Consider the following 17,142-nt stretch of genomic DNA (forward strand, 5'->3'; position numbering starts at 1 on the left):
AAGATGAAAGAAAAATAAATCCTGAAAGACTTCTTAATATAGGTGATACTTTACATTGCCATTTTGTGCTGATTTTGAAAGAATTTTTAAAATTTCTAGGTTGTGTCTTTGATAGAAAGTAATTCCGTGGTGATTATCCATGGGGCCACGGGAAGCGGTAAAAGCACTCAGCTCCCGCAGTATATCTTGGACCACTACGTTCAGCGCTCCGCCTACTGCAGCATTGTGGTCACCCAGCCCCGGAAGATAGGGGCAAGCAGCATCGCCAGGTGGATCAGTAAAGAGCGTGCCTGGACCCTGGGAGGTGTGGTGGGCTACCAGGTGAGACTGGGAGGGAGGGAGGGACTAAGAGAGCCAGCTGTCTCTCTATTCCTTAATTTTATTAAGTTTTTTTCTGTGTAAGTTGATAGTATGTGACCATTTTCTGCTGAAAATTAGTTGTGTCTCATGCCTGTAATCCCAGCACTTTGGGAGACCGAGGCAGGCGGATCACATTAGGTCGGGAGTTTGAGAGCAGCCTGGCCAACATGGTGAAACTCCGTCTCTACTAAAAATACAAAAATTAGCCGGATGTGGTGGTGCATGCCTGTAGTCCCAGCTACTTGGGAGGCTGTGGCAGGAGAATTGCTTGAACCCGGGAGGCAGAGGTTGCAGTGAGCCAAGCTTGCGCCACTGCACTCCAGCATGGGCAACAGAGTGAGACTCTGTCTCAAAACAAAAAACAAACAAACAAACAAAGAAACCAGCTGCTTATAGAAGAGAACTGTGGCATAATTTTAAAAAGCAGTGAAACAGAATTTCTTGAAAATAAGGCTGGGCATGGTGGCTCACGCCTATAATCCCAGCACTTTGGGAGGCTGAGGCGGGCAGATCACTTGAGGTCAGAAGTTTGAGACCAGCCTGGCCAACATGGTGAAACCCCGTCTCTACTAAAAATACAAAAATTAGCCAGGCATGATGGCACATGCCTGTGATTCCAGCTACTCAGGAGGCTGGGGTATGAGAATTGCTTGAACCCGGGAGGCAGAGGTTGCAGTGAGCTGAGATCATGCCACTGCACTCCAACTTGGGTGACAAAGTGAGACTCTGTTTCGAAAAGAAAAAAAGAATTTCTTGAAAATAAATTGTAATTTCTTTCCAGTTGAATAGGAAAGCAGTGAGAATTCTCATGCTTATGGCTTTTATAATTTTATCTTTTTAATTATATCTGTAATCTAGAAGATGTCTTGATACACAATTGTTTTAACATAAAAATGTTATAGCAGTGTGATTAGATGAGCCAACCCCTGCCGCCCTCCCCCCCAAAAAGAAAATAATTGACTTGAGAATGTCACTTTTAATTTGGAGCCTGTGTATCTTTCGAAATACCTTAATTTTTCATTCCCTTTCTTACCCCCATTATATTAATAAAATGGACATAACTTTTTTTTTCTCTTTTTTCCTTTCCTTTTTCCTTCTCCAATTTTAGGTAGGGCTAGAGAAAATAGCAACAGAGGACACCAGGCTAATTTATATGACAACTGGAGTCCTGCTTCAGAAAATAGTTAGTGCCAAGAGTTTGATGGAATTCACACATATCATCATTGATGAAGTAAGTGATGTCATCTACTTGTAAAGGTCATATTTATCTCTCTTAAAAAAACTCTCAGAGTATTGTGAACCCTGTCTTTGTGCCTGTCTCAGCTTTCTTTATTTTTTCCTTCCCCTTTACTTTCTGGACTTTTCTCAGTAAGGATGGAATGTTTTTTGATTTTGTTTATATTTTAAACGTGAGTTTTTTGGTGGGGAATGTTGTGTTTGAATAACTTTCCCAGGAACTTTGGAACTGGTTCTTAAACTCTTGTGTTTTAAACCTTATCAGTAATTCTGTTTGGGAAGCTTGACTTATTTCTAGAGGAATTAGACACATCAGCAAATAAATAGGATTTGTGAGAGGTTGTGAGACAAGGGTAGGGTGTTTAATAGAGTCTGAAATCAAACCATTTGGGCAACAGGCTCATGCCTGTAATCCCGATACTCTGGGAGGCCAAGGTGGGTGGATCACTTGAGGTCAGGAGTTCGAGACCAACCTGGCCAACATGGTGAAACCCATCTCTACTAAAAATACAAAAAAAAAAAAAAAAAAAGATTAGCTGGGTGCGGTGGCACACTCCTATAGTCCCAGCTACTTGAGAGGCTGAGGTGGGAGAATAACTTGAACCTGGGACATGGAGGTTGCAGTGAGCTGAGTTTGTGCCACTGCCCTTCAGCCTGGGCAACAGAGTGAGACTGCGTTGGAAAACAACAAATAACAACCAAAAGGATAAACCCATTTGGGCAACTGTTTAGGGTAGTGTCTCTGCACTCTATTTTGATGCGTGGGATAACGAATAATACAACATATACTCCAGGCAAAGCTGAGTCAGTGCGTTTGTGATCTTATGTACAGGCACTTGGTTTTAAATTCTTGTAGGGCATTTGGTGGGAGAGTAGGAGAGGGTGAAAATGATCTACTGTTTCTTACAAAATAGGGTGATATATAATACGGTTCAGAATTTTTCTTTATGACTTATGGCAGTTTTGAATATCTTTATAGTAGGTAGAGACAAATTCAGATTTAATAGATAATATGCCAAAAGATGGCATTATGAAGGTTGTAATAGTTATTCATTGGGCTTTTTAGTATAATTGAGCCCAGTTTACATAAAAGGAAACTAAAGTTTAAGGAAGTTCAGTGCTCAGGCCACAAGTAATCAGTGATGTTGCTGGGTTCATCCCTGGGTAGTTTACTCTAGAGGCTGTGGTGCTGGTACCTACATTTGTTTTCTGTGTGTCTGACATATTTCTCTGCCTACGTGGCCTTTGCACACCCATACTTGAGTGACACAGATAAATCCATCAATGCTGTGTTATTGACTATATCCTTTTCTCGAGCTCTGCCATAATAGCTGAGCAAAAGTTAGCCCCTCTCTTCGAGAGCTTGCCCTACTGGGGAGCGGTAACCAACAGAAGACCATCGCGCCATCACGGCAGCCTCCTGCTCTGCCTCTGTCTGGTGCGGTGTCAGCACCTCGTAGATGCCCCAGGGATTATTTGCTTCATAAATGAATGGACTGGATTCAACTACCTGAAGTTTTAGGTTTACATATAGTATCGTTTGCATTATCTGGGATTATTTGAATTTCAAAACAAATACAAAAACAAAAGTTGAAGATAGCCAGCCAGTTTAAAATGGAATAATGTTTTAAACTTTCCAGCTCTTAAGGATAAAGTAGCTTGGGCCGGGCACGGTGGCTCACGCCTGTAATCCCAGCACTTTGGGAGGCCGAGGTGGGCGGATCACGAGGATTTGTGAGATCAGGAGATCGAGACTATCCTGGATAACATGGTGAAACCCCATCTCTACTAAAAATACAAAAAATTAGCCGGGCGTGGTGGCGGGCGCCTGTAGTCCCAGCTACTCAGGAGGCTGAGGCAGGAGAATGGCGTGAACCCGGGAGGCAGAGGTTGCAGTGAGCTGAGATTGCGCCACTGCACTCCAGCCTGGGCGACAGAGTGAGACTCTGTCTCAAAAAAAAAAAAAAAAAAAAAAAAAAAGAATAAAGTAGCTTGGCTGGGTGCGGTGGCTCACGCCTATAATCTCAGCACTTTGGGAGGCCGAGGTGGGCGGATCACCAGGTCAGGAGATTGAGACCATCTTGGCTAACACGATGAAACCCCGTCTCTACTAAAAATACAAAAAATTAGCCGGGCATGGTGGCGGGCACCTGTAGTCCCAGCTACTCGGGAGGCTGAGGCCGGAGAATGGCGTGAACCCGGGAGGTGGAGCTTGCAGTGAGCGGAGATCGCGTCACTGCACTCCAGCCTGGGCTACAGAATAAGAGTCTGTGTAAAAAAAAAAAAAAATGCAAAACCCCCCCCCCCCCAAAAAAAAAACTAGCTTTAAGCAAATCATTCATTCAATAAACTTTTTTTTTTTTTTTGAGTACTGCTATGGAAAAGGTGCCTCCTAAGGGGCTGAGGTTATAAAGATGAGTACTAGGGAGACACATCTGCTGATGTGTGCATGCTTATGTGTTAGAAAGGCTGGTGTAGGGATCCTGGAGCCAGTGGGTTGCGGGGCAGAGGGAAGATGATGGGTGTGTGAACTCAGAAGAGACTGCCACAAGCTGAGGAGAGCTCACTTTGGGGCTTTTTGCTGATGATAGCCTTGATTTTTCTTCTCAAGTAAAAGAGAGGATGTTTGTGCTGAGGAAATGTTCTGAAGTCCAGTGACAGCATGAGATTTATGATGATGTTAAATACCTTTTAGCTACTGATTTTTGTTTTTCTTTTCTCTATGCTACTTCTCTAGACATCTCCTTCAGTGGGAAGTTCAGAAGATAGTAGGGCCTGGAATAGAATTACTTACAGAATAAATCCTTACACCTCTTACACTGAGGAAAGGAGAACTCCCTCTTTGAAACTTAGTAATTATCTCTCCACTTCGGCTGAGAAATGTCCCAGAATAGAATCTTACTGTCCCCTTGTACATTGATGTTTCCTAAGTTCTAGAGTAACTGGCTTCTTTAGAACAGTAGCAGGCTGCCTAGCCATTGGGTGCTAGCTGGTTCTGGGGTGGGGCGGGGTGGGGGGGCTGTGGGTCCTGGGGTGGCTCTGACTGTGAGGTCTCTGTCTGAGGAGGGCTGCAAGGTCTGTCTGAGGTGCTGCCTCCCTGACTGCTGTCCCCGAGCGTCAGTGCTACTGACCTCGGGTCCTAACCTTGCTCTGGTTTGCCTGTTTGTGACTGACCCTTGCCCACCCTTGTGAGCTGCAGTTATGCCATCATGGAGTGTGTCCTGTAGGGGTCACATGGCTCCCGGTCAGTGTTAGACTGGCACATCTTCTTCCCTGTGCTTGCTTGCTCAGATGACAGTGTACCTGCAGGCCTGGCAGGGGTTGTGGCAAGGAGGGGCCATGGGAGGCTGGCCCAGTGGTTCTCTGTGCTTGAGGTAGGTGGAGAGGTTTCTGGTTGTCACAGTGACCTTGGGCACAGTTGGCAGTAAATGAGCAGGGGCGAGGGTGCAGAACATTACTCTGCCGTCTCTCAGGGGGCCCTAAGGAGAAACACTGGGGGCCGTGACTGAGTGGGTGGTCTGTGGTCTGTTGGCCGATGCTCTTTGCTTCCTCTTAACCAAGAGTGATACTAGCCCCCTGAGGAACTGCATTTAGCAGAGAGAACTGGTTTAGTCCCCAGTCCCCCAGTGGTGCCTTTCTGTCAGCAGTGACATGTGTGTTGCCTGATGCCATGTGGGGGGTGCCCCCTTTTTTATTTTGTAGGTACACGAACGAACAGAAGAAATGGATTTCCTGCTATTGGTAGTCCGCAAACTCTTAAGAACAAATTCACGTTTTGTGAAGGTAAATTTGATTTCATGAGTAACAGACATATTTAGGATTAAGATTCATTGTTTAGTTTTGTTTCTCTCTATAGTCTGTTGGTGTCTATAGAGCATTCTGGGACCCCCGACAGATACTAAAATCTGAGGATCCTCAAGTGCCTTATATGAAATGGCATAGTAAAGTATTTGCATGTAGCCTATGCACATCTTCCCATATGCTCTAAGTCACCTCTAGGTTATCTACAATACTGAATATAATGTAAATGCCATGTAAATAGTTGCTATACTCTATTTTTTAAATTTGTATTTTTATTTTTTCTGAATATTTTTGATTTTCAGTTGGTTGAATCTGCAAATGCAGAATCTGGATACAGAGGGCTGACTGTATTTTTTTTTTTTTGAGATGGAGTCTAGCTCTGTCGCCCAGGCTGGAGTGCAGTGGCGTGATCTCGGCTCACTGCAAGCTCCGCCTCCTGGGTTCATGCCATTCTCCTGCCTCAGCCTCTCAAGTAGCTGGGACTACAGGCACCCACCACCAAGCCCGGCTAATTTTTTGTATTTTTAGTAGAGGCGGGGTTTCATCGTGTTAGCCAGGATGGTCTTGATCTCCTGACCTCGTGATCCGCCCGCCTTGGCCTCCCAAATTGCTGGGATTACAGGTGTGAGCCACCGCGCCTGGCCCAGGGCTGTTTGTTTGTTTGTTTACTTATTTATTTATTTTGAGATGGAGTCTCACTCTGTTGCCCAGGGTGGAGTGCAGTGGTGTGATCTCAGCTCACTGCCACCTCCACCTCCCAGGTTCAAGCAATTCTCATGCCTCAGCCTCTTGAGGAGCTGGGACTACAGGCACCCGCCACCATGCCAGGCTAATTTTTTTTTTTGTATTTTTTGGTATAGATGGGGTTTTGCACCAGGCTGGTCTTGAACTCCTGACCTCAACTGATTTGCTTGCTTTGGCCTTCCAAAGGGCTGTGATTACAGATGTGAGCCACTGCACTTGGCCGGGCTGACTGTATTTTAACAGAAACATTTGAAACTGATGACGCTTAAAATTCATGATCATGTGTAGTACACCAGATCTTGCCAGGAAGCCAACTAAGGGGCATTCTTTTATGAACAGAGTACGGATACTTTTTGGTTATTATGTTGCCTTAAACTCTCATATTTTCTCCAGGCTGCAGAAAATGGTCTAGTTGACTATAATAACATGCTGGGTTTTGAGCTTTGCTTTTGGTTGAATAAGTACCACAGTTTAAAGGTATGTGAATGAAGCTGGGTGGTACAGTGGCTCACGCCTGTAATCCCAGCAGTTTGGGGGGCAAAGGTGGGCAGATTGCTTGAGCCCAAGGAGTTAAAAACCAGCCTGGGCAACATGGTGAAACCCCATCTCTACAAAAAATACAGAAACTAGCTGGACATAGTGGTGTGTGTCTGTGGTCCCAGCTACTTGGGAGGCTGACGGAGGATTGCTTGAGCCTGGGAGGTCCAGGCTGCAGTGAGCTGTGATTGCGCCACTGCACTCCAGCCTGGGTAACAGATGAGACCCTGTCTCAAGAATTAGCCGGGCGTGGTGGCAGGCGCCTGTAATCCCAGCTACTTGGGAGGCTGAGGCAGGAGAATTGCTTGAAGCCGGGAAGCGGAGGTTGCAGTGAGCCGAGATTGTGCCACTGCACTCCAGCCTGGGCAACAGAGAGAGACTGCATTTAAAAACAAAAACAAAACAAAAAGTAAGTGAATGAGTCTGCAGTCCCTGTGTTCGAAATAGCACCAAAGTGCATTGAAATTTGAGAACAGAGTATGTACTACTATTTGAGAGACATAAGTAGAGTTAACTGAAAGTTGATGGGAATGATAAATATCATTTACTTCTTATTTGAACAAAAAGGAAGAAGATGTGAACTAGGCCAAAATGGCGAAGGGCTTAGAATAATTGTGCAGTCTAAATAAGTCTACTCATAGGTCGACCTTAACCCAGCTATGCTAAGCAGAGGTCTGTGGGAAACAGCTTGATAAAAGGCCGCATGGTTGGGTTATTCAGTTATTCTATGATGGGGCTGCTTTGGAAAGCAGTTGCTTTCTAAACCATAAAGCATTTTGTCTTCAAGTGTTTATTTGTTGAGGAAAACATTTCTCTTTCTCTTTCCCATGTCCCCAGGTGGGGAAGCTTCTGCCTTAGGATGTTCATATTTTCACTGGGTGGGTGCTGAATGAATGGAACTCGACACTTGCAATCAGTTGTCTTATTGCTTGAGGTGACTATGAAATGAATGAGAGAATTTGGCTATTTCAGTCCTTTTTGGAATCTTAACCAAGCTGCCATTGAAGATTATTCACATTGAGACCTTTCTTGAATGTCATTTAAGACTCTTCTTTTTTACTCCAGTCAGAATAATGAGTTGGTTACACATTTTTAAGTTTTCAGTGGTAAAAAGAGTTAAAGTGTTAGTGGATTAACAAAACCCTACACTGATGGACATGTTGGTAAGGAATTTGGTACTTATAAGTTGTAAGATATGGTTGGTCAGTTTCACTGTGTTCATGATTTATTAACAAATGCGTGAAGCAGCATATTTTCTCGATATAGAAACTTATATGGTACATGTAGTTGGGCCAAGAAATTAGACACCATATTCTAGGTGGTTTTGTAAGAGGTTTTTAAAAAACTCTCAAAAAATCTGTATCAGCTTTTAAAGAGAGTGCCGCTGTCAAGAGGACCTGGGTGTGGGGCACGGGCACATGGGCTTTAAGGCCTCCCCTTTCCTCTCCCCCAAACCTTTAGGTCCCTGTGGTTCCCCCGACCTGGCTTCCTCTCACTGCCTCCTCTATACCATCCTCCAGCCACTGACCTTGTTGTCACCTCTTGCTGACTGGACTCAGCTCAGGCCCACTCCAGACAGGCAGTTGTCTTGGGTGTCTGCTGACTTGCCTGTTTGGAGAAGAGGCAGAGGGCTGCCGGGGAGGGTGGATGAGGGAGGCTGGTGGCCAGGAATGCTCCCTGCATTCCAGGCTTGGCCTCTTGTTTGCAGGCTGCACTCCGTGTCCTGCAGTTCACTGGCCTCGTCGTTCCTTAAAACCCAGTTTAGAGATCATTTATGGTGACTGGGGTGTGTCCCTTAGGAGCCTCTCTTCCACTCCAAGTGGCTTCTGAGAGCATTCTTTTTAACTTCAGACATCTCTTCTCAAAATGAGTTTTAGTCTGTACAGTTTTTACCATTTGTATCTCATTCCAAAGGGGAAAATACAGATGTTTTCTTTACTCAATAACTGCAACAACAATGCTTATATGAAATGTTTACTTTTTGGCTGGGTGTGGTGGCTCACGCCTGTAATCCCAGCACTTTGGGAGGCCGAGGTGGGCAGATCGCTTGAGCTCACAAGTGTGAGACTGGCCTGGGCAACATGGCGAAACCCTGCCTCTACAAAAAACAGTTACAAAAATCAGCCAGGTGTGGTGGTGCACACATGTAGTCCTACCTACTACCTCAGAGGCTGAGGTGAGAGGATCACTGAAGCCCAGGAGGCTGAGGTTGCAGTGAGCTGACATCACACCACTGCACTCCAGCCTGGGTGATAGAGCCAGAACTTGTCTAAAAAATAAAAAAGTTTACTTTTTGGCTAGGATTTCCACTTAGATACCTCTACTTGCGATGTACAGTAGGTGGTGAGCAGCCAGCCGGACTGCTGTGCCCACTCCCCACGTAGCATTGTGGAGACTGCTGAGCTGGGAGACCCTCCATAATCAGCCACTTTCTCCTGGCACGTCTCGGGCTGTATGCACTGCTCCTGTCATTCATGGCTGAGTTTCTTAAGGATATCATTTCATATTTGCTTTTTGACAAAACTGGAAGCTGCAGTCAGTCATCTTGCCCCAGTCTGGGGTTGTTCCTCTGCTCCTGCACCACTGTCGTCCTGGGACTTCTCCAGTTTCTTGAGTTGGAGCTAGAGTTTTCTAGATCCCGTTTTGTTTGCTGGCTTACTCTGTCATTTCTCTGGAACACATCATAGAGTAACTTATTCTTTTTAATTTATTTTTTATTTTTGTTTTTAGAAACAGGATCTTGCTCTGTTGCCCAGGCTAGAGTGCAGTGGTGTGATCATAGATCACTGCAGCCTCGACCTCCTTGGCTCCAGTGATCCTCCCACCTCAGCCTCTTGAGTAGCTGGGACTACAAGAGGGCACCATCATGCCCAGCTATTTTTAAATTTTTTGTAATGATGGGGTCTTGCTATGTTGCCCAGGCTGGTTTTAAACTCTTGGCCCAAGATTACAGGCATGAGCCACGGCACCTGGCCTTACTCTTTTTTTTAAATTTATTTTTAATTAATTAATTTTTTTGTAGAGACAGTGGTCTCATGTTGTTGCTCAGGCTGGTCTTGTACTCCTGGGCTCAAGTGGTCCTCCCGCCTCAGCCTCCCAAAGTGCTGGGATTATAGGTGTGAGCCACAGTGTCTTTGTTTACCTGGGCCTTATTCTTTTTTAAAATTAGTCTCCTGATGCAAAGTTTTCTTTCAGAAAAATGGTTTTAATTTACCCTTATTGGAGATGAAATTTATCATTTGAAAAGGTACTCGAAGAGAAATAGTAAAAGTTGGTATCTCTGAACATTGTTTAAACTACAATAATTACACTAGAGATTAAATCAGGGTGGTCTGTTTAAAGTCTCAAAAGTTGTTAGATAAGGAGTGAAGCAGAAGAAAAGCCTGCAGTTTTAGAAGTATTTAATTTGTGATGATTCTCATTGTTTTATTTGAATGTTTTCTCTTACTCTGTAGGTGGTCCTGATGTCGGCTACCATCAACTGTAAAGAGTTTGCAGACTACTTTGCTGTTCCTGTTCAAAACAAGATGAATCCTGCATATATTTTTGAAGTGGAAGGCAGGCCCCATTCAGTTGAAGAGTATTATCTTAATGATTTGGAGCACATTCATCATAGCAAGGTATGTTAGAATGTGCTGTTTCTTTTATAGTGAGCGTACTCTTGTATTGGATCAAACCTGCATTCATCACCTATGATTGTAAGGCCTTGTGAGAAAATTATTATTTTAAAATTGATGCATACTAAGTGTACATATTTATGGAGTATAGTGTGGTATTTTGATACATAGGTATAATGTGTCATGATCAAGTCAAGGTAATTAGCAAATCCATCATCTCCAACATTTATCATTGTTAATTATCTTTAACATTTATCTTTGTGGTGGGAACATTTAAAATCCTCTCTTCTAGCTATTTGAAAATAAACGATAAGTTGTTGTCAACTGTAGTCACCCCACGGTGCTCTAGAACACGAAAACTGGGCGTAGTGGTGGGGGTCTGTAGTTCCAGCCATAGTGGGACCCTCATCTCTCTTTAAAAAGGACACTAGAAGTTATTTCTTATCTAGCTATAATTTTCTGTCCATTAACCAACCTCTTCCTATTTCCCCCCCTTCCCAGCCTCTAGTAACTTCTTTTCTACTTTCTCCTTCTGTGAGATCAGCCTTCTTAGCGTCCAAATTTGAATGAGAATGTGTGGTATTTATCTTTCTGTGCCTGACTTATTTCACTAACTTCACTCAGCCATGTTGCCCAGAATGATAGGATTTCATTCTTTTTTCATGGCTGAGTAGTATTTAATTGTGTGTATATACTATATTTTCTTTATCCATTCATCTCTTTTTTTTCTTTTTTTTTTCGAGACAGAGTCTTGCTCTGTTGCCCAGGCTGGAGTGCAGTGGCGCAATCTCAGCTCACTGCAAGCTCTGCCTTCCAGGTTCACACCATTCTCCTGCCTCAGCCTCCCGAGTAGCTAGGACTACAGGCGTCCGCCACCATGCCTGGCTAATTTTTTGTATTTTTAGTAGAGACGGGGTTTCACTGTGGTCTCAATCCCCTGACCTCATGATCCGCCCGCCTCAGCCTCCCAAAGTGCTGGGATTACAGGCATGAGCCACCGCGCCTGGCCTATCCATTCATCTCTTAATGTACACCTAGGTTGATTCCATATCTTGGCTATGGTGAATAATGCTGCAGTAAACGTGAGAGTGGAGCTATCTCTTCAGCATATTGTTTTTCTTTCCTTTGGAAATATACCCAGTAGTAGGATGGCTAGGCCATATGGTAGTTCTGTTTTTAGTTTTTTTGAGGATCCTCCATACTGTTTTCCGTAAACGCTATACTAATTTACATTCCTACCAACAGTATACAAGAGTTCCCCTTTCTTTGCATTTTTGCCAGCATTTGTCATATTTTGTCTTTTATTTTTACTTATTTATTTTAGAGATAGGGTTTTGCTCTGTCACCCAGGCTGGAGTGCAGTGGCACTATCATAGTTCACTGAAACCTTGAAGTCCTGGGCTCAAGCGGTCCTCCTGCCTCAGCCTCCCAAAGTGCTGGGATTACATGTGTGAATCACTGCACCCAGCCTTTATTTGTCTTTTGATAATAGCTATTCTGGCACATGTGAGATAATATCTCAATATGGTTTGGATTTGCATTTCCCTGACAATTGGTGATACTGAGCATTTTTTCCTGTATTAGCCAGTAGTATGCCTTCTGTTTAGAAAAGTCTTTTCAGCTCACTTATTTGCCCATTAAAAAAATTGGATTGTTTGGGCCTGGTGCGGTGGCTTACGTCTGTAATCCCAGCACTTTGGGAGGCCGAGGCCGGTGGATCACCAGGTCAGGAGATTGAGACCATCCTGGCTAACACGGTGAAACCCCGTCTCTACTAAAAATAACCAAAAAATTAGCCGAGCGTGGTGGCGGGCGCCTGTAGTCCCAGCTACTCGGGAAGCTGAGGCAGGAGAATGGCATGAACCCAGGAGGCGGAGCTTGCAGTGAGCCAAGATTGCACCACTGCACTCCAGCCTGGGTGACAGAGACTCCATCTCAAAAAAAAAAAAAAAAAATTGGATTGTTTTTTGCTGTTGAGCTCCTTGTATATTCTGGGTATTAATCCCTTGTCAGATGAATAGTTTGCAAATGTTTCCCCCCATTCACTCAGTTGATTTCTTTCTTTTTTTTTTTTATTTTTTGCTATGCAGAAGCTTGTTAGTTTGATATAATCCTATTTGTCTACTTTTGCTTTTGCTGTCTGTGCTTTTGAGGTCTTAGCCATCAAATCTTTGTACAAATAGATGTCCTGAAGCATTTTCCCTATGTTTTCTGCTAATAGCTTCATAGTTTCAGGATTTAGTTTAAGTCTTAAATCCATTTTGAGTTGATTTTTGTGTATATTGAGAGATAGGGGTTTAGTTTTATTTTTCTGCCTCTGGATACCCAGTGTTCCCAGCACCATTTATTGAAGAGACTGTTCTTTCTCCAGTGAATGTTCTTGATGCCTTTCTTAAAAATCAGTTGGCTGTAAATATGTTATTTTATTTCTGGGTTCTTTATTCTGTTCCATTGATCATCTGTGTGTCTGTTTTTATGCCAATATCATGCTGTTTTGGTTACCATTACTTTGTAGTATATTTTGAAGTTAGGTAATGTGATGCCTCTTGCTTTGTTCTCTTTGCCCAGGATTGCTTTGGCTTGTGAGATCTTTTTTGGTTCCATATGAATTTTAGGATTGTTTTTTTGATTTCTGTGAAGAATGTCATTGGTATTTTGATTGAAATTGTATGAATCTGTACATCACTTTGGGTAGTATAGTCATTTTAATAGTATAAATTCTTCCAATTCATGGCAAGGCACAGTGGCTCACACCTGTAATCTCAGCACTTTGGGAGGCCAAGGTGGGCCGATCACTTGAGCCCAGGAGTTTGAGAAAGAAAACATACGGAAAATGCTTCAGGACATCTATTTGTAGTTAACATTTACTTAGTAACACTTAAAAAAACCTACTAACTAAACTTCACTTTATTTGGTTTGACTGTATTTTCCATAATGTCCTTTATTCTGGGATCCCATCCGGGATGCTACATTAGGTTTGGTCACGATGTTTCCTTAGGCTCCTCTTGGCTGTGGTAGTTTCTCAGACTTTCCTCATTTTTTAAGACTTTGACAATTTGAAGAGTACTGGTCTTTGACTGATGTTTTTCTCATGGTTAAACTGAGGTTATTGGTTTTGGGGAGGAAGACCACAGGCTGAGGTGCCATTTTTGTCACATATCAAGGGTATACACTATCAACATGACCTTTACTGGTTGTCTTAAGTCTGTTTAATGTTTTTTTAATTAAAAAATTTAAATTGACACATAATAATTCATGGGGTACATAGTGATGTGATACATACAATGCATGGTGATGAGCTCAGTGTAACTAGCATATCTATTGTATCAAACATTTTTTTTTGTGTGTGTTGGGAGCATTCAGTAGCCTCCTATAGCTATTTGAAATTACATATTATTGTTATCTGTAGAACACTGGAGCTTCCTCCTCTTATCTAGCTGTCCTTTTGTATCCTTTAACAAATCTCCCTATTGCCTCCTCCTTTCCCCCACCCTTCCCAGCCTCTAGTATCTTCTGCTCTACTCTTTACTTCTATTAAACTGTTTTTTAGCTTCCACATGAGAACATGTGGTATTTAACTTTCTGTTCCTGGCTTATTTCACTTAACATAATGTCCTCCAGTTTCATCCATGTTGTTGCAAATGACAGGATTTCACAGTTTTTATGGCTGAATAATACTCCATTGTGTATATATTCTCCATTTTCTTTCTCCATCTGTTGTACACCTAGGTTGATTCCATATCTTGGCTATTGTGAATAGCATTTAACACTGTTATGAAGGAATACCTCAGTCTGGGTAATTTATAAAAGAAAGAGGTTTATTTGGCTCACAGTTCTGCAGGCTATACAAGAACCATGGCACTGGCCTCTGCTCAGGGAGCTGGTATGTGCAGAGATCACATGGTGAGACTGGAAGAAGGTGGGTGTGCCAGGCTTTTTGTAACAGTCACCTCTCAGGGGGAACTCTGGTAGGAACCAATAACAGCGAGAACTCAGTCTCCCCAAGGGAGGGCATTAATCTATTAATGAGGCATCTGCCCCCATGTCCCACACACCTGCTATTAGGCCCCACCTCCAACACTGGAATCAAATGTCAACATGAGATTTGGAGGGGACAAACTATAGCACTGATGACACAGACTTTGATCACTGGAAAGGTTGTGTTTGCCAGGTTTCTCCATTATGCATTACTGCCTCCTTTCCACATTGTACTCTTGAGAAACAAGTTGCCAGGTGAGGCTCTATTCAAGGTAGGGAGGAGGTAGCACTTACATTTACAACATTTAAACAATTTGCATTTTCTGACTCTTTTTTTGTTTTTCCTTTGAGATTGGGTCTTGCTCTGTTACCTAGGCTGGAGTGCAGTGGTGTGATCATAGCTCACTGTAACCTTGAACTCCTTGGCTCAAGAGATTCTCCCATCTCAGCCTTCCAAGAAGCTATGACTACAGATGCATATCACCATGCTTGGCTAATTAAGAAAATTTTTTTTGTGGAGATAGGGTCTTGCTATGTTGTCCAGGCTGATCTTGAACTCCTGTCTGTAGGGACCAGCCCCACAGGGTTGGTGGGTTTTTCTCCCCGTGTGCAGAGATGAGAGATTGTAGAAATAAAGACACAAGACAAAGAGATAAAAGAAAAGACAGCTGGGCCTGGGGGACCACTACCACCAAGACGCAGAGACCAGTAGTGGCCCCGAATGCCAGGCTGCGCTGATATTTATTGGATACAAGACAAAGGGGCAGGGTAAGGAGTGTGAGCCATCTCCAATGATAGGTAAGGTCATGTGGGTCACGTGTCGACTGGACAGGGGGCCCTTCCCTGCCTGGCAGCCAAGGCAGAGAGAGAGGGGAGAGAGAGAGGGAGAGACAGCTTATGCTATTATTTCTGCTTATCAGAGACTTTTAGTACTTTCACTAATTTGCCACTGCTATCTAAAAGGCAGAGCCAGGTGTACAGGATGGAACATGAAAGCAGACTAGGAGTGTGACCACTGAAGCACAGCATCACAGGGAGACGGTTAGGCCTCCGGATAACTGCGGGTGGGCCTAACTGATGTCAAGCCCTCCACAAGAGGTGGAGGAGCAGAGTCTTCTCTAAACTACCCCAGGGAAAGGGAGACTCCCTTTCCCGGTCTGCTGAGTAGCAGGTGTTTTTCCTTGACACTGACGCTACCACTAGACCACGGCTAGACCATGGTCCGCTTGGCAACGGGCGTCTTCCCAGATGCTGGCATTACTGCTAGACCAAGGAGCCCTCTGGTGGCCCTGTCCGGGCATAACAGAAGGCTCGCACTCTTGTATTCTGGTCACTTCTCACTATGTCCCCTCAGCTCCTGTCTCTGTATGGCCTGGTTTTTCCTAGGTTATGATTGTAGAGCGAGAATTATTATAATATTGGAATAAAGAGTAATTACTACAAACTAATGATTAATGATATTCATACATAATCATATCTAAGATCTATATCTAGTATAACTATTCTTATTTTATATATTTTATTATACTGGAACAGCTCGTGCCCTCGGTCTCTTGCCTCGGCACCTGGGTGGCTTGCCGCCCACACCTCTCCTCAAGTGATCCTCTTGCTTTGGTCTCCTAAAGTGCTGGGATTACAGGCATGAGCCATCATGCCTGGCCTCTGACTAGTTTGAAATGTGAGAGTGATGATGGTTTACCAGTCTTCTTTCCAGCTGGCTGAAGTCTAATTAATTCCTATTGATGTTCATTGTGTATTTTCTGTCAGAGCTCACAACACTTAGATGCTTCCTTGTGGACCCGCTGAGGAGCTGGATCAGGCCTTGCCATTTGCTGTCTGAGCCCGTGTGATCAAGACAACCCAGCTTCTAGGCACCTAGGGCCCCCTTGCCTCATGGGTGGGTTATGTTCAGTAGAATAGAGAATGTCCAGCTTTAGCAATATTTATCCAACGTCTTGTTTTTGGTACCTGATAGGTGCTCAGTAAATATTTCAGTGAATGAATATGCAACACTTAGCTGTATACAGACGTTCCTTGACTTGTAATGGGGTTATGCCCTGATAAAACCATTGTGAGTTGAAATCATTAAGTTGAAAATGCATTTAATACACCTGTCCTCCTAGCCTACCTTGAATGAGTTCAGAACACTTATTTAGCCTATAGTTGGGCAAAATCACCAAATACAAGGCCTATTTTATAATAAAGTGTTGAATATCTCATGTAACTTATTGAATACTGCACTAAAAGTAAAAAGCAGAGTGGTTTCATATCACTGTAAAGTCTAAAAATATAAGTTAAATCATTGTAAATCAGGGACAGTCTGTGTTACTTTTGAGCTTATAAAAATGGTGTTGTTTTGTATAGATCCTATTATACAGCTTCAGAATCAGAGGACCTTGGTTAAAATTTCAGTTGTGTTACTGTCAGTACTCTTGTCATGTTACCTCACCACACTGTCTGCTGTTACAAGGGAGAAGCCCCCTCTCTTCATGGAGCACCAGCCGCGCCTCCTGGGTTTCATGTCTCATCCTTCTTACCTTCTTAGGGACCTCATCTGATCTACTGTTTCCCCCTCCCCATTGTTACCATTAGTGTCTCTTTCTCTGCTGTCATTTTCTTGTCCACACTGAAACATAACTGAAGCTCTTTCACCTTTGCGAACACCCACCTTAGGTCTCAGGCTGCTCTCCAGCCGTTGCTGGCCTGTGGACTCTCTCATTCTCTACTTTTCTACCTCCCGCAGGCAATTCATTTATTGCAGGGTGGTGTCCCCTGTTGCCACTCAGACTGCACCTGCCAGGGTCCCTAGTGACCTCCTTGTCGTTAGGAGAGCTCTAGGTAAGTCCTAGACTTACCTGGCCTTTCTGCA

The 17,142-nt window shown here is 43.6% G+C and overlaps 1 protein-coding gene across 2 annotated transcripts in view; it reads left to right on the forward strand.

Annotated features, from left to right (window-relative positions):
- The window catches only part of TDRD9 (tudor domain containing 9), a 124,102-nt gene that overhangs the window by 36,874 nt on the left and 70,086 nt on the right, over positions 1 to 17,142 (forward strand). For both annotated transcript variants that reach the window (XM_034938252.1, XM_055098069.1), the window contains exons 4-7: positions 100 to 321; positions 1,469 to 1,591; positions 5,299 to 5,379; positions 10,134 to 10,298. In XM_034938252.1, the coding sequence (XP_034794143.1) occupies positions 100 to 321; positions 1,469 to 1,591; positions 5,299 to 5,379; positions 10,134 to 10,298 (591 nt within the window). The remainder of the gene's footprint in view (positions 1 to 99; positions 322 to 1,468; positions 1,592 to 5,298; positions 5,380 to 10,133; positions 10,299 to 17,142) is intronic.

The sequence above is a fragment of the Pan paniscus genome, chromosome 15, assembly GCF_029289425.2.
Source record: "Pan paniscus chromosome 15, NHGRI_mPanPan1-v2.0_pri, whole genome shotgun sequence".
Lineage (NCBI taxonomy): Eukaryota > Metazoa > Chordata > Mammalia > Primates > Hominidae > Pan > Pan paniscus.